This window comes from Mustela lutreola, chromosome 7, assembly GCF_030435805.1.
Source record: "Mustela lutreola isolate mMusLut2 chromosome 7, mMusLut2.pri, whole genome shotgun sequence".
Lineage (NCBI taxonomy): Eukaryota > Metazoa > Chordata > Mammalia > Carnivora > Mustelidae > Mustela > Mustela lutreola.
The window spans coordinates 33,662,521-33,687,511 of NC_081296.1; the positions used below are offsets into that span (position 1 = coordinate 33,662,521).

At 37.8% G+C, this 24,991-nt stretch overlaps 1 protein-coding gene across 9 annotated transcripts in view; it reads right to left on the reverse strand.

Moving 5' to 3' along the window:
- HERC2 (HECT and RLD domain containing E3 ubiquitin protein ligase 2) overlaps window positions 1-24,991 on the reverse strand; it is a 239,890-nt gene that overhangs the window by 149,345 nt on the left and 65,554 nt on the right. For all 9 annotated transcript variants that reach the window (XM_059180258.1, XM_059180255.1, XM_059180256.1 and 6 more), the window contains exons 11-16: window positions 23,849-24,037; window positions 23,098-23,249; window positions 20,584-20,741; window positions 20,381-20,494; window positions 9,444-9,695; window positions 2,740-2,933 (exon numbers count right to left, since the gene is read on the reverse strand). In XM_059180258.1, the coding sequence (XP_059036241.1) occupies window positions 2,740-2,933; window positions 9,444-9,695; window positions 20,381-20,494; window positions 20,584-20,741; window positions 23,098-23,249; window positions 23,849-24,037 (1,059 nt within the window). The remainder of the gene's footprint in view (window positions 1-2,739; window positions 2,934-9,443; window positions 9,696-20,380; window positions 20,495-20,583; window positions 20,742-23,097; window positions 23,250-23,848; window positions 24,038-24,991) is intronic.

Sequence of the window (24,991 nt, forward strand, 5' to 3'; positions counted from 1 at the left end):
CTTTACAAAGAATAAAATCCTGAAACATGCTATAACATGGATCAACCTTGAAAATATGAAATGAAACAAGTTAGACACCAAAGGTCAAATATTATATGATTCCATTTATAAGAGGTATCTTTTTTTTTTAAGACTTTATTTATCTTATTTATCAGGAGAGAAGGAAGCAGACTCCCCGCTGAGCAGAGAGCCTGATGCGGGGCTCGATCCCAGGGACCAGGCAGAGGCTTTAACCTACTGAGCCACCCAGGCACCCCTATAAGAGGTATCTTGAATAGGCAAATTCACAGAAACAGAAAATAATTTTGAGGCTACGAGGGACCAGGAGGCAGGAGAAATGAAGAGTAATTGTTTAATGGGTACAGAGTTTCTATTTAGGATGATGAAAAATTCTGGAGATGGATAGCAGTGACAGTTATACAATTTCATGAATATACTTAACGCCACTGCACAGTGCAACCATAATTTTTTCATGACCAAAAGCACTGATATTTAAAAAAAACTGACAGAACTGAAAAAAGACATGGAGAAATACATAATTATACTTGAAAATACAAACACTAGCCTCCTAGAAAGAGACAGAAAATCAGCAAGGATGTAGAATAGAATACCATCCATGAACAGAATTTAATTGACATTATAGAACACTTCACCCGACAACAGCAAAACACATCAACAATAAAATACACAATTCTTTTTAAACACACACACCACCTGAACATTAACTTATAAGGGAACATATCCTGAGACATAAAACAAATCTGAACAAATCTAGAAGAACTGAAATCACATAGTCTATTCTCTAACCACCAGAAAATTAAACTAGAAATCAGTAACAGAATAGTAACAGAACAATCTCAAAATACTTTGAAATTAAATGACACAATAATCCATAGATCATAGAGCAATTTTCAAGAGAAATTAGAGAATTTTTGAACTGAACAAAAATGAAAATACATCAAAATAAGGGGCGCCTGGGTGGCTCAGTGGGTTAAAGCCTCTGCCTTCGGCTCAGGTCATGATCCCAGGGTCCTGGGATCGAGCCCCGCATCGGGCTCTCTGCTCCGCGGGGAGCCTGCTTCCTCCCCTCTCTCTCTGCCTGCCTCTCTGCCTGCTTGTGATCTCTGTCTGTCAAATAAATAAATAAAATCTTTAAAAAAAAAAAAAAAGAAAAAGAAAATACATCAAAATGTGTGGGTGCAATTAAAGCTTAGAAGGGAATTTATAGCAGCAGCTGCTTAAATATTACAAAAGAAGAAGGTTCTAAAATTAACCTAAGCTGAAGAAACAACAACAAAAAAATAAAATAAAATGAACCCAAAGCAAGCTGAAAAGAGAAAAAAAATAACAAAGACAAGAGAATTAACCAATGAAACAAAAAGCAAAAAACCAAGGGAAAATTAATGAAACTAAAATCTAGTTCTTTAAAAAGATCAATAAAATGGATAAACCTCTAGGTAAAACTGGCAAAGAAAAATAAGAAGAAAAATACCAATACAATGTTACTGCAGACCCCAAAGACTTCAAAAGATTAGTAGATGAATACTAAGGAAAACTTCATACACAAAAATCAAACAACTTAGATGAAATGGAACAACTCTTTGAGTGCCACAAACCAAGAAAACCCATTCAAGAAAAAAAAAATTCTAAATATTAGCTCTCTCTTAAGGAAACAATTTTTACTTAAAAATCTCTTGAGAAAGAAATCTCTTGGCTCAGATGGATTCGCAAAAAAACATTTAAAGAAGAAATAACACTAATTCTACACAATCCCTTCTAGAAAATAAGAGAAAGGAACACCTGTCAATATTTTTTATAAGGCCAATTTTACCCAGATAAAAGACAGACATACAGTATAAAACCACACACACACAAAAAATCCACAAACCAATTACCTCTGATGACCATCAGCAGAAAAATCCTCAAAAATGTAATTAGTAAATCAAATAAAACAATATATAAGAAATAACCAAGTGGGGTTATCTCAGTAATGCAAGGTCTGATCAATATTTGAAAAGCAATTAACATATTCTACCATATAAACAGACTAAAGAAGGAAAACTACAAGATCATATCCTTTGAGAAGAAAAAAGCATTGACAAAATTAAGCATCTATTCAGTTTTAGAAAAAACTTTCAAAGAAGGAGGTAAGTGGGGGGTTAGGTGAGCCTGGTGGTGGGTATTAAGGAGGCCACGAATTGCATGGAGCACTGGGTGTGATGCATAAACCATATATCTTGAAACACTGAAAAAATAAAGTTTTGGTTTTGTTTTTTAAAGATTTTATTTATTTATTTGACAGAGATCACAAGTAGGCAGAGCAGCAGGCAGAAAGAGAGGGGGAAGCAGGCAGGCTCCCTGCTGAGCAGAGAGACTGATGGGCTTGATCCCAGGACTCTGGGATCATGACCTGAGCCAAAGGCAGAGGCTTTAATGCACTGAGCCACCCAGGCGCCCCTGAAAAAATAAAGTTAAAAAAAAATAGAAGTAGGAGTTAAAGGAAACTTTCTTAATCTGATAAAGCACCTACCAAAAAAAAAAAAAAATCCTACAGCTAACATCCTAGCAAATGGTGAAAGACTAAATGCATTCCCTCTCACCACTCTTCAACATCATACTGACTGCAACTACAGGATATAAGGATAACACACACAAGTCAATGCTATTTCTACATACTAGCAATGAAGGACAGGAAGACAAAATTCCACAAAATACCTAACGACACTATCTACTCAGTACCTGAGCAGGTCCACAGGCAATTCCAACTATGTGTTTGGTATCCAGTCCTGGCAGTGCGGCAGGTTCTGGCTTGGTCACACGCAAAGTGTCAAAGTGCTGGCACTGGTCGTTGCTCCCCCAGCTATGGACCTCACTGTCTTCCGTCAGAGCCAGGCAGTGGGTGGAGCCTGCAGCCACATCAATTACCTTCTTCCCTAGGAGGAAACAATGATGCAATACAGCTTCACACCTGACTTCTGCTGTAGGTCATCCAGGTAAGGAGGTATTTAATGTCAGCTTCTAAAGGATACTTCATTGCTTTAATATTTTGTATAATTCATCTGCTTCATGTATGTTATTAAAACCCAATACATTCTACTAACTACAATTTATTAAGACCTACAGCCTGAATATTAAATAATACTAAAATATGAAAAGGATCTTTTCATACTTTTTTCTCCTTATTCAGATTTTCATTCAGAAAGAGACAACTGTACTTTAATTAATCATTAAATCATATTCTCTTGTCCCAAGGTATAATCACGCAAAGTATATTCTTTTTGCCTCACTGAAACTTTCTATTTTTAGAATACTTTTAGGTTCACAGCAAAACTAAGAAAAAGGCACAGAGATTTCCCATATTCTTCCCACCCCAACACATGCATAGCCTCACCCATGATCAATTATTCAGTTTCTTTTTGGGTTTTTTGCATTTTGGGGTTTTTTTTGTTTTTGGCATGTGAATGTCTACTTGTTCCAAAACCATTTGTTGAAAAAGCTACCTTTGCTTCATTGTATTGCTTTGGCTCCCTTCTCAAAGATCAATTAACTATACTTATGCAGGTCTATTTCTCAGCTATTTTGTTCCAATGATCTATTTGTCTATACTTTAGTCAATGCCACGCCTTTTTTTTAATATAAAGATTTTATTTATTTGACAAATAAACATCACAAGTAGGCAGAGAGGCAGGCAGAGAGAGAGGGGGAAGCAGGCTCCCCACTGAGCAGAGAGTTCGATGCAGGGCTCGATCCCAGGATCCTGGGACCATGACCGGAGCTGAAGGCATGACCACTGAGGTAACCAGGTGACCCAATGCCATGCTTTCTTGATTACTACAGCTTTATATATTTTTTTAAATTTTATTTATTTATTTGACAGAGAGAGAGATCACAAGTAGGCAGAGAGGCAGGCAGAGAGAAAGGGGGAAGAAGGCTCCTGCTGAGCAGAAAGCCCAATGTGGGGCTTGATCCCAGGACCCTGAGATCATGACCCGAGCCGAAGGCAGAGGCTTTAACCCACTGAGCCACCCAGGCTCCCCACTACAGCTTTATATTAAGTCTTGAAGTTGGGTAGTGTCAGTCCTCAACCTGACCTTCTCCTTCAATACTGTGTTAGTTAGCTATTCTAGGTCTTTTGTCTTTCCACATAAAATTTAGAATCAGTTTGTCTTGCATTAAATGTATAGATCAAGATAGAAAGAAGTTAGTGTTCAGTCTTCCTACTCATGAACATAGAATATCTCTCAATTTATTAGTTCTCCTTCGATCTCATTCATCAGTTTTGTAATTTTCCTCATAAAGGTCTTATACTTACTTTGTTAGAATTAAACCTATGTATCTCACTTTTTTAATACTAATGTAAATGGTATTTTGTTTTTATTTCAAAATCCACTTCTTAGTTGCTGGTATATATAGGAACTAAGGTATAAACCAAGTGACTTTGGTACATTAATTAGCTTTGTATCCTGCAAGTCTGCTATAATCATTTATTACTTCCAGGTTTTTTTGTTGATCCTTTCAGATTTTCTACATAAACATTCATGTCATCTGTGAACAAAGATAGTTTTGTTTCTTCCTTCTCTATCTGTATACCTTTAATATCCTTTCGCTGTTTTCTTGCATTAGCTAGAACTTCCAGTATGATTTTGAAAAGAAACAGTGAGATGAGACATCTTCCCCTTGTACTTTATCTTAGTAGGAAAGCTTCAAGTTTCTCACCACTAAGTATGACATTAGCTGTAGGATTTTTATAGATATTCTTTATCAAGTTCATGAAGTTCTCTCCATTCCTAGTCTGCTGAAAGTTTTTATCATGAACAGGTACTGGACTTTACCGAATGCTTTTAGGCAGCTATTAATATGCTCATGTGATTTTTCTTCTTACTCTCTCAATTCCATGGATTACATTAATTAGTTTTTGAATGTCGAACTAGCCAGCATTGCATATGTAAAATAAATTCAATTTGGTCGTGATGTTTAATTCTTTCTATACATTGTTGAATTTAATTTGCTAATATTTTGTTGAAGATTTTTGCATCTATATTCATGAGAGATGTTGGTCTGTAATTTTCTTTTCTAGTAATATTTTTGTCTGGCTTTGGTATTAGGGTAATGCTGGCCTCGCAGAATGAATTAAGAAGTATTCCTTTGCTTCTTTCTCTGAAAGATATTAGAGAGAACTGGTATAATTTCTTCCTGAAATTTTTGATAGAATTCAACAATAAACCCATCTGGGCCTCGTGCTTTCTGTTTTGGAAAGTTATTAATTATTGACTTAATTTCTTTAAGAGATGTAAGCCTATTCAATTTGTCTATTTCTTCTTATATGAATTTTGGCAAATTGTGTCTTTTAAAAATGGTTCATTTCATCAAAGTTACCAAATTTGCGGGCATAGAGTTGTTCTTAGTATTCCTTTATCACCTCTACAATGTTAACAGGATCTGTAGTAATGTTTTCTCTTTCATTTCTGATATTAGTAATTTGTGCCATGTTTTCCTTTTTTCTTAGCCTAAAGTATACTTTTATATTTATATTTTATATAAAATATATTTTTATATAATATATTATATAATATATATTATATAAAGTATACTTTTATATTTTATATTTTTCTTAGCCTAAAGTATACTTTTAAAAGTATATTAATCTTTTCAAAGAACCAGCTTTTGGTTTCCTTGAACTTCTCTATTGATTTTCTGTTTTCAATTTCACTGATTTCTTCTCTAATTCTCATTATTTCTTTACTTCTTCTTATTTTGGATTCAATTTGCTCTCCGACATCTAGTTACCTAAGGCGGAAACTTAGACTATTGATTTTTTTTTAAACATCTATAACCATACATGATCACAAATTTTTTTTCCGGTGATGAGAGCTTTTAAGATCTGTTCTCTTGGCAACTTTCAAATATACAGTAAGGTGTTAATAGCTACAGTCACCATGCTATATATTGTATCTGCAGGACTTATTTCACAACTGGGAATTTGTACTTTCTGACCACCTTCACCCACTTTACCCACCCCCTGCAATCCCCAACTCTGGCAACCACCAATCTATTCCCAACATCTAAGAGTTTGGTGGGGGTTTGGGGGGAATTTGGGTTTTTTTTTTAATTTCACATACAAGTAGAATTATACAGTGTTTATCTGTCTCTATCTGACCTATTCATTTAGCATAATGCCCTCAAGGTCCATCCATGTTAACACAAAAGCATTACCTTCTTTTCTATGGCTGAATAATATTCCATCGTATGTATACTACATTTCCTTTATCTACTCATCTATCAATGGGACACTTAGGTTGTTTCCTTCCATATCTTGGTTACTGTGAATAATGCTGCAACAAACATGAGGATGCCAATACCTTTCTGAGTTCACATATTTACATCCTTCAGATAAACACCCAGGAGTGGAATTACAGAATCATCTGGTAGTTCTCTTTTTAATTTTTTGTAAAGCCTCTTACTGTTTTCTACAGTTGCTATACCAATTCACATTCCCATCAACATTGCACAACAGTTTCTTTTACTCCACATCTTCACCAACACTTTCTTGTCTTTTTGATAATAGCCATTCAAACAGGTTTGAAGTGTTCTCTCACCTGTAGTTTTGATGTGCATTTCTCTGAAGATTAATGATGTTGAGCACCTTTTTCATGTACCTGCTAGCCATCTAGAACTCATCTTTGGAAAAATGTCTACTCAGATCCTCTTCCTAATTTTTTTTTTTTTTTAAGATTTCATTTATTTATTTGACAGAAATCACAAGCAGACAGAGAGGCAGGCAGAGAGAGAGAGGGAAGCAGGTTCCCTGCCGAGCAGAGAGCCCGATGCGGGACTCGATCCCAGGACCCCGAGATCATGACCTGAGCCGAAGGCAGCGGCCTAACCCACTGAGCCACCCAGGCGTCCCGTCCTCTTCCTAATTTTTAATAAAATTGGCTATGGGGTAGGTTTTTGTTTTGCCACTGAATTTTAAGAGTCCTTTTTATATTTTGGATGTTAATCCCTTATCAGATATATGATTTATAAATATTTTCTCCCATTCTATATTCTATAGGTTGCTTTTACATTTTGGTGGTTTGTTTTCATTGTTGTTGTTGTTTTGAGACAGGAGGGATGCAGAGAGAGAGGAAGAGAGAGAATCTTAAGCAGGCTCCATGCCCAGTGCAGAGCCCAATGGGGGCTCAATCTCACAACCCTGAGATCATGACCTAAGCCCATATCAAGATTCAAATGCTTAACCAACTGAGCCAGCCAGGCTTTACATTTTATTTATGGTTTTCTTTCCTGTACACAAAGATTACTTACTTTAGATTTTTCTTCTTTTCTAACATATGCTTTCAATGTTATAAATTTCCTTCTAAGCACTACTTTCACTGCATCCCACAAATTTTGGTAAGTTGTTCTCATTTTCATTTAGTTCAAAATATTTTAAAATTTCTCTTAAGATTTTGGTTTGACCATGTGTTATTTGGAAGTTTGTTTTTTAATCTCTACATATTTGGGGATTTTCCAACTATCTTTCTGATACAATTTTTAGTTTAATTCCCTTATAGTCTGAAACCAGACATTGTTTGATCTCTCTTCTTTTAAATATGTTAGCATGTGCTTTATAGCCCAGGTTGTGGGCTATCTTCACTAACAAAGCTTTCTAAAACAAAATCTTTTTCTCCGCAGTAAAATGATACAAGTATATTTTTTCCTATTTAAATAGTATTAAAGCATTGTATTTTTGCTTAAAAGTAAATCTAACATTACCAACACAAGGGATGTTTTCAAAAATGTCAACATCAAAAGTAATTCAGCTACAAAATTCTACCAGAGTAAGGAGAACAATTTTATCTTGAACTTATCATACGCTGACATAAGTGATGACCAAAATGACTGTACCATCAATCATTTAAATGCTTTCATATTAACATATTTCATCTCTGTATCTAATAAGTGTAGCTGAGGAAGTAGATTTCCTTTACTAAGTGAAAAAAATTTATAAACAAGAAGGCTAACAAAATTCAAACACAGCTCCATAACATACAACCAACTGTATTACCCTACATCTTATCTCAGAAACTTAGAAAATAACAAATACTATAATATCTTCTTGGTATTAATATGTTTTAAAGATTTTACGATTTTTTTTTTTTAGAGAGAGGGAGAAAGCACATGCATGTGCAAGCAGGGAGAGGCAGAGAGAGGAAGAGAGGGAATCTCAAGCAAACTCCTTGTCAAGCACAGAGCCCAATGGGGGGGCTCCAATCTCATGACCCTGAGATCATGACCTGAACCAAAACCAAGAGTCAGACACTTAACTAACCCAGGTACCTCAAGGTATTAATATGTTTTAAAATAATGATGATGGTAAAAGAAACAAGCAAGTCCCATGTAAAAGCCTCAATTCCAAACTCCCTTGACAAAAAAGCAAAAACATAAACAAAGTAGAATCTAGTTCAGGGATTCAACAAACTCCATCCCTCATGTAAATAAGGCCAAGGGCTGTTTTCATGAATGAAGTTGTACTACAACACAGCCAGGCCCAATGTGTTTAAATTTATATATTATCTATGGATCCTTTTGGGCTACAACACCAGACAGTAGTTGAGACGTACAATGTATGATACTCAAACCTAAAATATTTACCATTTACTCCTTTAAAAAATAGTCTGGCCACCCCCTTTAGCACTACAGGCTACTTGATACACCTATCACCAACCTGTCCCATACTTAAGAAGGCATCTTCAAAGTACACCTACATGCCCTGGCTCCCATTCTATCTAGAATGCATCTTGGCTGTCCTTGAAACCAAACAAGCAGGATTTACCCATCATAAGTTCAAATGAGACCACTCCACACACCAATCTTATCTCCTACTATGCTCCCACAGCACCATGAGTATCTATCATCTTAGCCATATCTCAAGTATAACTACCAGTATAACTACTGGTAACCTCACCAATAGAAGTTAACTTCACTAAGGGTAGCTTACTTAATGATGAAAAGATGCCTTCCACAAAAAGGACTTACCAATATTAGTATAAGTGAATGAGTTTCAAATGAAATCTGATGAGAATAATTCTACACCATTTTTTAAAATATATTTTATTCAGGAGAGACAGAGAGAGAGAGGTAGAGGCAGAGGGAGAAGCAGGCTTCCTGCAAAGCAGGGAGCCCGATGTGAGACTTAATCGCAGGACTCTGGGATCATGACCTGAGCCAAAGGCAGACACTTAACGGACTGAGCCACTGAGGTGCCCTACACCATTTTTTAATAGAGATAAACTACTTTCCATTATTATCCATACCTACGAAAATGTGGGTCAAAGTCTTCTAATGTAAGTCATTCATGAAATATTAGGTTAAAAAAAAAAAAAAAGAAAAACCTGCAAACTTTAAAAGATTACTAAAGAAAAAGCTTCAAAGAGTTTTAAAAGTTTACATTTTGCACTCACCTTGCAAGCCTTCCAAGAGTTTGGGATAACGAACATGTTCTTCTGTTCCATGCCCAAGTCTCTGGTTGTCACCTTTTCCCCATGAATAAACTTGGCCATCTTTCGTCAGAGCTATAGAAAATTGACTTCCACATCGAACCTTCACGACATCCAAATCCTGAAGCTTTTCAATAAGCTTCGGTGTTTTGCAGCCATCACTACCACCTCTGCCCAATTTCCCATAGTCACCATCTCCCCAAGACCACACTTGACCTAAAAAAAACACAAATACATTTCAGTAAAAGTAACTGTATATCTTAATGCAACTTTTAAATGGCTGAAAATACTCAATATAACCCATAACAAACCTAGACCACTAATATATTTTGTTAACACTACACAGGTGACTTCTGACCAAATGAAATCTAGTTGATACTTCAGGTTGATACAGAAGCAATTAAGAAAAGGATAGCTGGGTTTTCTTTTTGTTTTAGTTAAAAGAATAACAAACTCCTGACCCTGGGGCGCCTGGGTGGCTCAGTGGTTTGGGCTGCTGCCTTCGGCTCGGGTCATGATCTCAGGGTCCTGGGATCGAGCCCTGCATCGGGCTCCCTGCTCCGCAGGAAGCCTGCTTCCCTCTTCCCTCTCTCTCTCTCTCTCTCTCTGCCTGCCTCTCTGCCTACTTGTGATCTCTGTCTGTCAAATAAATAAATAAAATCTTTAAAAAAAAAAAAAAAAAACTCCTGACTCTTACTAGTTTGGGCTCAACGAGTGGGTTCAGTTCAAGCTAGTAGTGAAAACAGAACAAAAACCCCACTGCCTCCAAAAAATACCTTAACTTGGCCCACCACAAAAAGTTACAGCTCCTTGATCACTGTCTCCCAGGTCTGCCCCACACACTGTTCCTGTTATGCTCACCACAAGTTAACTGCATGACAGCATTTATTTCCAATAACATTTGTTAGCATTATCTAGTTAAATATTACATAAAGAGATAAAACAAATTACAGAAGTGTGGTTGCATTCTTTCAACTCTGATAACTAAGCTAAAAACTCTGCAAAAATGTAATAAATGTGAATTACTAAAAAAACTGCTAAAAATTGTAAAGTAAGAAAAAAGAAATTCTATTTTAAATAATCTAAACTAAAGATCAACAAACTTTTTTGTTAAAGTTCAGATGGTAAATATTTTTTTAGGCTTTGTGGACAATGTGATCTCTGTCACAAGTATCCAAGCGTTCCACTGTCACAGGAAAGCAGCCACAGACAATTAGTAAGCAAGGCGGCATTCCAATACAAATCTATTTGCAAAAACAGCCAATCCCTGATCTAAAATTGTAGATGATATACTAGTGGGTGGTCATTGACATAAACACACCAATGCTCAATGCAACAAACCCACACACAAACATCAGAGAATGTGTATACACTTTGATGTCTTGCAAAATGCCTGTTGTTCACATAGCTCAGCTGGCAATTCCCACTTCCTCCAATGTTTTCAATGACCCTGTCACCCCAGAACCAGATCTCACAGGTCAGGATGCTTCTACTGTATCAATAATACGGTAATGCAAATACAAAATACAGTAATGTAGCAGGGACCTTTCCCTATCTGACCAAACACCAATGTGAGGTAAACAACATGCATAGTTACCAATCACAACGACTTAGTCAAAACTTCACACAGCTTTACTTACATAGCAGTTTCACACGAAGAATTCAAGAACAATAATAAGGCTTATTTAAGGAAAGACTTTCTGGTTAAGAGGTTTATAAAATCTACCAATCACTCAACATGGAGATTTAAAAACAGTAAGATGTCAAATTGAAAGCTTCATGTCAGAAGAAAACTTCAAGATGACTGATAAAACCATCTTTTCTCTAAGACTTACAATAGCCAAAGATGCCTCTATGTCTATCCTTTTAGGCGAGGAGTCCTATGTGGGCATGAAAATGCTCAAAATATCCTTTCTCCTCTCACTAAAGAAATCCCCAGGGAGGGGAGTTAAGATGGTGGAGGAGTAGCTGGTAGAAATCCCCAGGGAGGGGAGTTAAGATGGTGGAGGAGTAGCTGGTAACTGATAACTTAGTAGCTGGTAACTTAGTAGCTGACCCTAAGTTTGTCTGGTCCCTGGAATTCAGCTAGATAGTTATCAAATCATTCTGAACACCTGTGAAAAGAGGAGATCTGAGAAAAGAAATGCTACAATTCTACAAACAGAAAAGCAACCACTTTTTGGAAGGCAGGCGGTGCGGAGACTTGGTATCCAGGATGATATATTTGAGAAAGCTGCAGAGAGGAAGGAGCCTGCTTAAGAAGGATACTGCAAAGTATTAAAAGCAGGAGGATGCAAAATTGGAAATTTTAGAGGAGTCTGCTACAATGGGGGACATCCCTGGATTAAAGGCACTCAGATGGCAAAGCAGATTGGAATCCCAGGTGGGACAGCATAGTCTCAGGATCCCCGGGGCCACAAGAAGAATGGGAGTAGCTGAGTGTGACAGAGTTCCAAGGCAGTGGAATGGGGAAGCAGAATGAAAACAACAAGTCTAGATGCCAGCTTTCTGCTGTGTGTTGCTGTAAACTGTAAACAGTAAACTATGAACTGCTGCAGAGTCACACAACCACTCTCTGGACAGGGTCTCGGCAAAAGGCAGAAGCTCAGCAAGACATCCCACAAACTTCCAAGAGGAACAGCATGGGACCAAGTCTCAGGAGTCCATAAAAGTTTGTGGAGACCGGAAACTTCAGCACATACCTGAGATAAAAACACTCCGTCACAGGCTGAATGAAAAGAGTCTGGACAGAAACCAGGGAGACAGAGTCATTGACAGCTTTTCTGTAAGGGTTCAATGAAGATGAGAGGTACAAACTTTCAGCTCTAGGGATAAAGATTCGGGCACCATGATTTTCATCCAGCCATCAGTGCTGAAAGCGTTCAAGGAGCAAAACAGGGTCACACAGTGCAATCAGAGCCACTTAAACAAAGCGCAATCAGAGCTACTTAAACAGAGCCCAGCACCCTGGCAAGGGAGGCGCAATTTCACCAGGACAAGAGAACCTGAGTATCGGTGCAAAAGGCCCTTCTACCAAATGACCAGCAGGAAAAACTGAATAGCACCATGTCTACAGATGATAGAGAACTACAAAACTTCGGTTCTTAGGGAAAAGAGTACATAGCATTGGTGGGGTTTTTTTCAGTTCTTTCATCTTCCAAATTTATTTTCATTCAGTTATTTTATTTTTTCAATTCTTTTATTCTTTCTCAATTTTTTTTATTGTTAGTCACCACAGAGTACATCATTAATTTTTGATGCAGTGTTTCATGATCATTATTTGCGTATAATACCCAGTGCTGTGCCCTCCTTAATACCCATCACATGATTAACCCATCCCTTCATTCCCTCCCCTCTGAAACTCTCAGACTGTTTCCCAGAGTCCAAAGTCTCTTATGGTTCGTCTCCCTCTCTGATTCCCCCCCTTGAGTTTTTCTTCCCCTAATGTCCTCTGTGATATTCCTTATGTTCCACATATAAGTGAAACTATATGATAATTGTCTTTCTCTACTTATTTCACTTAGCATAATCTCCTCCAGTTCCATCCATGTCAATCAAACGGTGGCTGAGTAATATTCCATGGTATATATCAACCCTATCTTCTTTATCTACTACCCTTTAACAGATGAATGAATAATTTTTATATATATACTATATATATATATATATATATATATATATATATATATAAAATTTTTGGTTTACTTTCATTGTATTTTATTTTTCTATATATATATAATTATCTTTCTTCGCTATTTTGGGATATAGTTTCCCTTTTTTTTAAATTAACATATAATGTATTATTTGCCCCAGGGGTACAGGTTTGTGGATCATCAGGCTTACACATTTCACAGCAGTCACCATTATCACATACCCTCCCCAATGTGCATAACCCAACCACCCTCTCCCTACCCCCCCTACCCCCAGCAACCCTCAGTTTGTTTTGTGAGATTAAGAGTCTCTTACGGTTTGTCTCCCTCCTGATCTCATCTTGTTTCATTTTTTTTCTTCCCTACCCTCCAAACCCCCCGTCCTGCCTCTCAAATTCCTCATATCAGAGATCATATGATAATTGTCTTTCTCTGATTGACTTATTTCACTCAGTATAATACCCTCTAGTTTCACCCACGTCATTACAAATGGCAAGATTTCATTTCTTTTGATGGTTGCATGATATTCCATTGTAGGATATAGTTTCTTTTTTTTTAAATTGGATATAGTTTCTTTTAACAAACAGACCAAAACACACCCAAGATCTAGTTTATTGTTTTGTTTTGTTTTACTTCTTGTTTGATTTTTTTCTTATTTTGCTTTGTTTTTGTTTCTTCTGGTTTGTTTTGTTTTTTCCTTTGTTATTTTTGTCTATACTCTCATTTTCTTCTATTTTTTCCTCAACATAACAACAAGATGGAGAAACTCACACCAAAAGAAAGAACAGGAGGTAATACTCACTGCCAGGGATTTTATCAATAACAGATATAAATAAGATGTCTGAACTAGAATTTAAAACAATGATTATAAAGATACTGGTATGGGCTTGAAAAAAATCAAAGAAGACAACAGAGAATCCCTTACTGTATAAATAGAAGAGTAAAATCTACTCAGGCCAAAATTTAAAATGTTATTACTCAGATGCAGTCACAATTGGAGGCTCAAACAGCAAAGATAAAGTAGGCAAAAGAGTGAGTCACTGATTCATAAGAAAAATCATGTAAAATAAGGAACCTGAGGTGGGGGGGGGGAACTACAGGATCATGAAGGATGACTTCAAGAACTCAAATACCATAAAGCAAAATAATATCCAGATAATGGGGGCAGTCCCAGAAGATAGGGGGAGGGGAGATGAGCAGAAAAATTCATTTGAACAAAGAGCTAAGTACTTCCCTAATTTGGGGAAGGAAATGGGCACTCAAGTCCAGAATGCCCAGAAAACCCGTTCAAGATCAATAAAAACAGGTCAATACCTTGACATATTAACAGTGATGCTTGCAAATTTCAGAGATGAAGAGAAAATCCTGAAAGCAGCTGAGGACAAGAGGTCCTGAACATACAAAGGCAGACACAAAAAGCTGAGAGCAGGGGCGCCTGGGTGGCTCAGTGGGTTAAGTGACTGCCTTCGGCTCAGGTCATGATCCCAGAGTCCTGGGATCGAGTCCTGCATCGGGCTCCCAACTCCATGGGAAATCTACTTGTCTTCTCACCTTCTCCTCGCTCATGCTCTCTCACTGTCACTCTCTCAAATAAATAAATTTTTTTTAAAAAAGCTGAGAGCAGACCTGTCGACAGAGGCCTGGCAGGCTGGAAAGGACTGACATAATATATTCAACATGCATGCTAAATGGGAAAAATATGCAGCCAAGAATACTTTATCCAGCAGGGGTCTCATTCAGAATAGAAAGAGAGATAAAGAGTTACTAGGACAAAGAGAAACTAAAGGAATTTGTGAACACTAAACCAGCTCCACAAGAGATATTAAAGGGGATTCTTGAGCAAAGAGAGAACCCAAAAGTAACAAAGGCCAGAAAGGAACAAAAACAACATACAGAAACAGCGACTTCATAGGTAATACAAAGGCACTAAATTCATATCCTTCAATAATTACTCTGAATATTAAAAAAAGACTAACTGCTCCAATCAAAAAACAGAAGGTAACAGAATGGATTAAAAAAAAAAAAAAAAAAGACCCATCAATATGCTGTCTATAAGAGATTCATCTTAGACCCAAAAACACATCCAAATGGAAAGTGAGAAGTTGGAGAATCAATTTATCATGCTAATGAACATCAAAAGAAAGCTGGAGTAGCCATCCTTATACCACACAAACTAGATTTTAAACCAAAGACTATAATAAGAGATGAGGAAGGACAATGAGTCATAATAAAAGGGTCTATCCAACAAGAAGATCTGACAGTTGTAAATATTTATGCCCCTACATTGGGAGCAGGCAAAGATATAAGCCAATTAATAACAAAATTAGAGAAACACTTTCATGATAATAATAATACAATAAAAGTAAGGGACTTTAACTCCCCCACTCACAGAGAGGAAAGATCATCTAAGTAGAACAACAAGGAAACAAGGGCTTTGAATGACACACTGGACCAGAGGGACTTAACAGAAATATTCAGAGGAATTCATCCTAAAGCAACAGAATACACATTCCTCTCAAGAGCACATGGAACATTCTCCAGAATAGATCACATACTGCATCACAAATTGGGTCTCAACTAGAACCAAAAGACTGAGATTATACCATGCATATTTTCAAACTACATGCTTTAAAACTTGAACTCAATCACAAGGTAAGATTTAGAAGGAACACAGATACACGGAGGTTAAAGAGCAACCTACTAAAGAATAAATGGGACAACCAGGAAACTAAAGAACAATTAAAAAATACATTGAAGCAAATGAAAATGAAAACACAATAGTTCACATATTCTGGGATGCGGCAAAGGCAGTCGTAAGAGGAAAGGATATAGCAAAACAGGTCTTTCTCAAGAAACAAGATAAGTCTTATACACACAATCTAACTTTACCCTAAAGGAGCTGGAAAAAGAACAGCAAATGAAACAAATCCAGCAGGAGGAAAAAAATAATAAGACCAGAGCAGAAATCAATGAAATATAAGTCAAGAACAGTAGAAGAGATCAACGAAACTAAGTGCTGGTTTTTTGAAAGAATTAGTAAGATAGATAAACCCCTGGCGAGCCTTATCAATAAGAAAAGAGAAAAGACCCAAATAAATAAAATCATAAATGAAAGAGGAGAGATCACAACCAACACCGAAAACATACAATTATAAGAGCATATCACAGGCAAATACATGCCGACAAATTTGGCAATCTGGAAGAAACGGATGCACTCCTAAACATGAAAACTACCAAAACTGAAACAGGAAGAAATAGAAAACCTGAACACACCTGTAACCAGGAAAGAAACCCAAGCAGCAATCAAAAATCTCCCAACAAGGAAGAGTCCAAGTCCAGGTGGCCTCACAGGGGATTCTACCAATCATTTAAGAAAGATTAATACCTATTCTTCTGAAGCTGATTAAAAAACAGAAATGGAAGGAAAACTTCTAAACTCATTCTATGAGGCCAGTATTACCTTGATCTCAAAACCAAAGACCCCTCCAAAAAGGAGAATTACGGACCAAGATCCCTGATGAATAGGGATGCAGAAATTCTCACCAAGATACTAGCTAATAGGATTCAACAATACATCAAAAGGATATTCACCACAACCAAGTGGGATTTATTCCTGGGCTGCAAGGGAGGTTCAACATCCACAAATAAATCAATTTGATATACCACATCAACAAAAAAAGGACAAGAACAATGATCCTCTCGACTGATGCAGAAAAAGTATTTGACAAAAATATATCATCATTTCTTGATAAAAACTCTCTGCAGTGTAGGAATAGAGGGAACAAACCTCAGTATCATAAAAGCCATCTATGAAAAGGCCACAGAGAATACCATTCTCAATGGGGGAAAACTGAAAGTTTTTCCCCCTAATGTCAAGAACATGACAGGGATGTTCACTCTCACCACTTCTGTTCAACACAGTACTGGAAGTCCTAGCCACAACAATCAGACAACAGAAAGAAATAAAAGGCATCCAAATCAGCAATGAAGTCAAACTCTTACTCTTCACAGATGACATGATACTCTATGTAGAAAACACAAAAGACTCCACCCAAAAATTGCCAGAACTTATACATGAATTCAGCAGAGATATAAAACCAATGTACAGAAGTCAGTTGATTTTCTATGCACTAACAATGAAGGAGAAGAAGAAGAAATCAAGGAATCAATCCCACAATTGCACCAAAAACCATAAGATCCCTAGGAATAAGCCTAACCAGAGGTAAAGAATCTGTCCTCTGAAAACTATAGAATATTCATAAAAGAAACTGAGGAAGACACAAAGAAATGGAAAAACATTCCATGCTCATGGATTGGAAGAACAAAATATTATGAAAACACCCATGCTATCTGAAAGCAATCTACACATTTAATGCCATCCCTATCAAAATACTATCATCAGCATTTTTCACAGACCTGGAACAAACAATCCTAAACCTTATATGGAACCTGAAAAGACCCCAAATAGCCAAAGGAGTGTTGAAACAGAAGACCAAAGCTGGTGGCATCACAAATCCAGACTTCAAGCTGTATTACAAAGCTATAATCATAAAAACAGTATGGCACAAACACACACACATAGATCAGCTGAATAGAACAGAAAACCAAGAACTGGACCCTTAACTTTATAGTCAACTAATCTCTGACAAAGCAGGAAAGGATAACAATGGAAAAAGGCAGTCTCTTCAACAACTGGTGTTGGGAAAATTAGCCACAGGCAGAAGAATGAAACTGGACCACTATCTTAAACCACACACAAAAATAAACTCAAAATGAATGAAAGACCTAAATGTGAGACAAGCACCCATCAAAATTGTAGAGGAGAACATAGGCAGCAACATTTTTGACCTCAGCCTCAGCAAATTCTTGCTAGACACATGTACAAAGGCAAGGGAAACAAATGCAAGAATTAACTATTGAGACTTCATCAGGATAAAAAGCTTTTGCACAGCAAAGTAAACAGTCGACAAAACTAAAAGGCAACCTACAGAAAGGGAGAAGATATTTGCAAATGACGTTATTAGATAAAAGGCTGGTATCCAAAATCTGTAACTTATCAAACCAATACCCAAAGAACAAATAATCCAATCAAGAAATGGGTAGAAGAAGTGAACAGACATTTCTCCAAAGAAGACATACAAATGGCCAATAGATGCATGTAAAAAACACTTAACATCATTTGGTATCAGGGAAATACAGATCAAAAGCATAATAAGAACCACCTCATACCAGTCAGAATGGCTAAAATTAACAACCCAGGAAACAACAGATGTTGGTGAAAATACGGAGAAAGGGGAACACTTTTACACTATTGGTGGGAATGCAAACTGTGCAGCCATTCTGGAAAACATACTGGAGGTTCCTCAAAAAGTTAAAAGTACAGCTACCCTACAATCCAGCAATCACACTACTAGGTATTTATTCAGAGGATACATAGTCACTGGAAGGGGCACATGCACCCCAATGTTTATAGCAGCAACGTCCACAATAGCCAAACTATGGAAAGAGCCCATATGTCTATCAAGAGATGAATGGATAAAGAAGATGTGGTGTATATATATGCAATGGAATTATTACTCCACCATCAAAAAGAATGAAATCTTGCCATTTGCAAAGATGTCGATGGAACATGAGGATATTATGCTAAGCAAAATAAGTCAGTCAGAGATGAACAAATACTGGATTATTTCACTCATACATGGAATTTAAGAAACAAAACAGATGAACATAGCAAAGGGAAGAAAAAATAAGAGGAAATCAGAGATGGAGACAAACCATAAAAGACTCTTAACTATAGGAAACAAACTAAAGTTTGTTGGAGGGGAGGTGGGTGGGGGAATGGAGTAATTGGTGATGGGCATTAAGGAGGGTACTGGATGTAATGAGCTCTGGGTGTTATATGCAACTGATGAGTCACTAAGTTCAATCTCTGAAATGATTAAATAAATAAATATTTTAAAAAAAAATTAATCCCCAGAAGTAAGTCAGTTCCCAATCTGACATTCAACTTCTGCAGCAGGGCAGAGAGAGAAGTTCCCCAGCTGATTCTGACAAACCCCCACAATACTAACAAATAAATAGTTTTAAAATTCAGTAAGATTCTAACCAACAAAACTAGTAAATGTACCCTCAAAAGAAAAGCAAAATGAGTATAATCTTAGTAATAAACACAAATATAAAAGTGAAATTAAAAATAAGCCAACAGGGGCGCCTGGGTGGCTCAGTGGATTGGGCCTCTGCCTTTGGCTCGGGTCATGATCTCGGGGTCCTGGGATTGAGCCCCGCATCGGGCTCTCTGCTGAGCGGGGAGCCTGCTTCCCCCTTTCTCTCTGCCTGCTTCTCTGCCTACTTGTAATCCCTCTCTGTAAAATAAATAAATAAAATCTTAAAAATAAAATAAAATAAAATAAAAAAATAAAAATAAAAATAAGCCAACAATGTAACATCATACTAGAATCCACACAGACTAAGCAGGACTTACCACAGCAAATCAAAGGTAGCTGAACATTAGGAAATATAATAAGAATAACCAGAAACAATTCAGAATGTCAATTATTTCACTGTAACTCTCATTTTTTTATTAAAAAATAAAATGCAAAATGGGAAGGATATAGCTGTTAACTAGCTCTCTGAGTGCGGGCAACAGATGTTTAAATTCCTGTAACTTCTTGGAGTGCCTGGGTGGCTCAGTCATTATGCATCTGCCTTCAGTTCAGGTCATGACCCCGGCATCCTGGGATCGAGCCCCAAATGGGGTTCCCCACTCTGTGGGAAGCGTGCTTCTCCCTCTCCCACTCCCCATGCTGTGTTCCCTCTCTCACTATGTTTTTCTCTGTCAAATAAATAAATAAAATCTTAAAAAAAAAAAAAAAATTCCTGGGGCACCTGGGTGGCTCAGTGGTTGGGCCACTGCCTTCGGCTCAGGTCATGATCTCAGGGTCCTGGGATCGAGTCCCCCATCGGGCTCTCTGCTCGGCAGGGAGCCTGCTTCCTCCTCTCTCTCTCTGCCTGCCTCTCTACCTACTTGTGATTTCTCTCTGTCAAATAAATAAATAAATAAAATCTTAAAAAAAAAAAAAAAAAAAAATTCCTGCAACTTCTTAACCTCTGCCATAGACCCAGAGGTGCACATCACTTAAAGATGGACAAAAGGGCAGCCATGGAGTGAACTCTACTTCAACGCTCACTCCCTTAAGGAAAGCGGCACTCCTCATCCTAAAGACCAGCCCAGGCAGCATATGCCCTGCATACCATTCTCCGTCACCGCCAGGGTTTGAGCATCCCCGCTCCCGCATGCCACATCAATGACCTTCAATCCTTTAAGCCCAGCTACCAGCATTGGGATGGCTTCATCTTCACTGGAGCCTTCAAACAGATAGGACAATCATTACTGCAAAATCCATAAGAGAGGCAACCTCCCACTGCAAGCTTGAGCTGGCTCAAGGCAAATGTACCGTGGCCTAGTCGGCCGTAGTTCCCTCGGCCCCAGGTATACAGTTCCCCCTCAGCAGTGATAGCCGCACTATATGTGCTTCCACATGCGATATGCACCACATGCTTTCCAGCCTGTTTTCCAGAGAAAGCAGATATCACCTTAGGCTCTTCCAAAGGCCTGTGGAGAGAAAGGAAACAAATGTGAATGTCCTTCTACACATGCCCTATTGGTGTTAGCAAAGAAAATAACTATCAGGGTTCCAAGACAGTTTGTCCTTCCAGGCACCTTATGAAATAATTAAGAAACACAGAATTCAAACATCCAACACTTCCATGATTAAATGTTTACTGGGCACCTAATGCCAAGCATGGCATCCAGCAGGAATATCAAAACAGGTTTGTTAAAGACTCATACAATCAAGTCTCGAGCAGCTTTGTTCATAGTGGTCCAAAACAGTGACCCATCCATAGACCACTCAGCAACAGGAACAAAGCAACTACTGACATACCTAACAACTTGGCTGAAGCTCAGGAACTCTGCTAAGTAACAGAGCCAGGAACAAAATACCACATAGTGAGAGAAGGCAGATCAGGAACTGGAAGTAGAGAGCAGGGGTTGATTGCAAAGGGGTCCAAAGAAAGTAACAGGGGCATCAGAAATGTTTTCTTAGTTGTGGTGGTTCCCCAACTGTGTGCATTTGCTGAAACTCATCAAATTTTACTCAAAACAAATGGATTGTAAACCTCATACCGACGGTTAAAATTCATACATTTGTTAAAAAAAAAATGAGGAAGGAATGAAGGAGCAAGGCTTACTAATCACATTCCAATCTGTATTTTATAAATGAAAAGTAGGAGGCAGTAAGGATTCATTAGATTGAAGTCTTAGTAGTTGGCTCTTCACTTTCAGAACTAGCAAAATGCCACATATTTATAATCCAGAATATGTGTACTGTGATTGGCAACACGCAACTCTACCGTCTCCAAAGACATGGTTTACTAGCTTTGTGAACCACTATTCTGCAAAATAAATAATTGCACATGTTTATAAATATAAATAAAATAATACAAATATTAATAAATGCATGGGCACACACAGGCACAGGGAGTGCTGAACAACCCTAATCTGATACTTCTCCCTCCTGTTCAGCCCAAGTTTCAATCCTCCAAAGTTTCCTTCCAACTCCTACCATCTTCACTGATCTCTTTTTCTTCCCTCAATTTCTCGAACAATGGACAAATAATTTAATTTAGCATCTAGCACTTAATCTCAACTGAGTATTATATTGTTACTAGTTTTTTGTAGTTTAGTACAAATTACAAATAACATAAAAGAAGCAAAAAACTAAGGTCTCCAGTTTGTATCTCCATGTGAATGGAAAGTTCCATAGAACTTTCAAGTTCTAGGTGTCCCACATATCTAACCCCCTTTAAGAGTCTGAGAATAAGGGCACCTGGGTGGTTCAAGGCGTTAAGCCTCTGCCTTCAGCTTAGGCCATGATCTCAGGGTCCTGGGATCGAGCCCCTCACCTGGCTCTCTGCTCATCAGGGAGCCTGCTTCCCCCTCACTCTCTTACTGCCTCTCTGCCTACTTGTGATCTCTGTCAAATAAATAAATAAAATCTTTTTAAAAAAATAAGTAAATAAAAATAAAAAAGAGCCTGAGAATAACAACAATTCTAAATTCTACAATTTCCATTCCTTTGTTTCTCACAATCATTTTATCACATTTGTCTGAATCCCTTACAGCACTACCAAGTTTGGAATATTTCTCCTGAATACTAATACATAATACACATTGCTCAGCTTTTTTCACAGTCTGAGAGTCTACCCAGGGATGTCCACTTCCATACCACCATAGTGATAAGGGGCTCAGACTCCTCTCAACTCTGCTGTTCATGCCTCTTTCCCCCTTGAAGTAGGGATGCATCTTCAATTTTAATCTAAGGCCAAAGTTTTTCTCTACCAGGCTCCCCACTCAAGCCAGCAACATATTAAATGGTTCCCACCACTCTGTGGCAGCTGTGGGAACTCTCCATTTTTACAACCCTGCACTTAGAACAACCATTTTGTTTTATTCCTGGTCTCTCACAATAATCAAAAGCTCCCACAAAATAGGACACTAAGAAATTAGTGAGATTTGTACCTATGAAAATGGAATGGCTTAAGGAAAGGAGGACCTTATCTGACAGAGAAGTGTTTGTGAATGAAGAAACAAGTAGTATGGGATTTGCCTTAGGAAACTCCACAGTGTGGGGTGTTGATATGTGCAGTTAAAACGGGAATAGCAAAAGCTGGAAGCCATGAATCTGGGAGAGAAGAAACAGGATGGCCAACTGATATCATCCTCTGTGCTCTGGGCAGAACTCCCATAGCATAACCCAGGGGCTGACATATCTTGACAGCCTTTCCATCCTAGCCCTACATGTTCGAGCAGCTGGAAAACAACAAGCCACAATTTTCTTTTCCATCCTATTTTGAATACAGCAATTCAAAGGGAAAGCAAGTCAATTATAAGAATCAACCATACGTACACAGTATCCCCATGGCCCAGTCGTCCACCATCCCCACAACCCCAGGAGTACACTTCTCCTGTCGCTGCCAGAGCCAAGTAGTGGTGACCATCAGAATGGGCAGCGATCTTTACAATGTTTCTGGAGGCAAGACCCTGGACCAGCTGTGGGGCCTAAAAGGGTAAAAATGGGAAGAAAATTACAAAGCAGTCCAAGGACAATGAAAACAGCATAACTCTTCTCAATTATGCATCTCATTTTAACAAACTCTCCTCAAACTAAAAAACATGAACTTCTAGAGGCTGCCATCCAATCATCCAGATGCCTTGCCCACTACCAACAGAAGAGCAGGCAGCCTCCAAGTGCTCTGTGACATGATTAGGCTACCTCCACACAAGTGAAATTCACAACTCAAGGTAAACAGCACCTTCCTTTAACAGGAACATGCTCTATCCCCAGAAGGCCCAATTCCCTCATTTGTTACTATCTGGACCCCAAAGTATACTGAGTTTACACATGGAAAATTAATTTACAAATGGGAATCATGATGGGCAATGCATGTTACTGTAAAGAGCTCCTGATCTTTAACGACTAAGAAATTCTTCCCCAAATGATCTTAATTATTTAAGATTATTAAGTACAACTAGTAAAACACAATGAAAAGATGTTTCTAAATCTTCAGAAATCAAAATGACTTACAGACTAGAATTCTGTACACCTGTAAAAGAGAAGTGCCCATAAAGGGAAGTGATCTAGGCCCCAGAACACCCACCAGCGTGTCACTGTTGTAGGCCTGAGTGTACACACGGCCATTCCTGGACAAGATCAGGAAGCGCTTCTCTGCACAGGCAATCTGCGTGACCCCCAGGTTGGCAAGTCCTTCACACTGAATTGGACCAATCACATTGGCATAGTATTTCCATCCTATTAACCCCCATCCTATGACTTCTTGCAATGATCCCTGTAAGATAACAAGATAAGGAAACATTTACTTATAGTGGCAAAAATACTTCTTTCTTCAAGACGAAACCAGAGAGGGAGCCAAACCATAAGAGACTCTTAATCTCAGGAAACAAACTGAGAGCTGCTGGAGGGGAGGGGAGTGGGAAGAATGGGGTGGCTAAGTGATAAACATTGGGGAGAGTATGTGCTATAGTGAGTACTGTGAATTGTGTAAGACTGACGATTCACAAACCTATACCCCTGAAACAAATAATGCATTGTATGTTAATAAAAAAAGTTATATTGCACTTTATAAAAGCAAAAGCAATGAAAACTTCAGGTATCTACATAAAGTGTTTTGAGAAATTAAGAACAAAACAAAACAAAACAAAAGAGTATTTCTTTCTTACTTCAAAAGAAAGAAAAATTTATGCTAAGAGTAACACTGAGGTATCACAGAATAAAAACAAAGCATGTAAAGAAAGCTGATCTAAAACATCAAAATAAGTTATAACATTCCATATTACCTCATTTAACAGGTAAGATGATGAAGAAACTGAACAGGCTATTCTTCCACACCATTTCATTTTAACAGAAACCACTAACAAGTAATATAAGTAAAACTTAAACATACTTTTAAATGCTTGGCCTGTATCAGGTTACCATTTTTGTCATAACAGGAAGAAACCTGAAAGCCTAAGTACGAGGCTGAGAAACAAGTAATCCTAATGCTGGGTGTGGGTGAGAAGGATCAAGTTGTATGTGAGCAGTTTTGTGATAATCAGCTAATGTGTCCACCCACATCAAGTACATCACCACTGGTGTATGCATATCGCAAACAGAGCAAATGTACAAGGCTAATCATTGCAGCAGTATTTGAGCAGCAAACTTCTGGCAACACAGTATCCACCAAAAAAATCATGATAGATCCATACATAGAATACTGAGTTGCTTTAAAATAAACAAAGAAGTT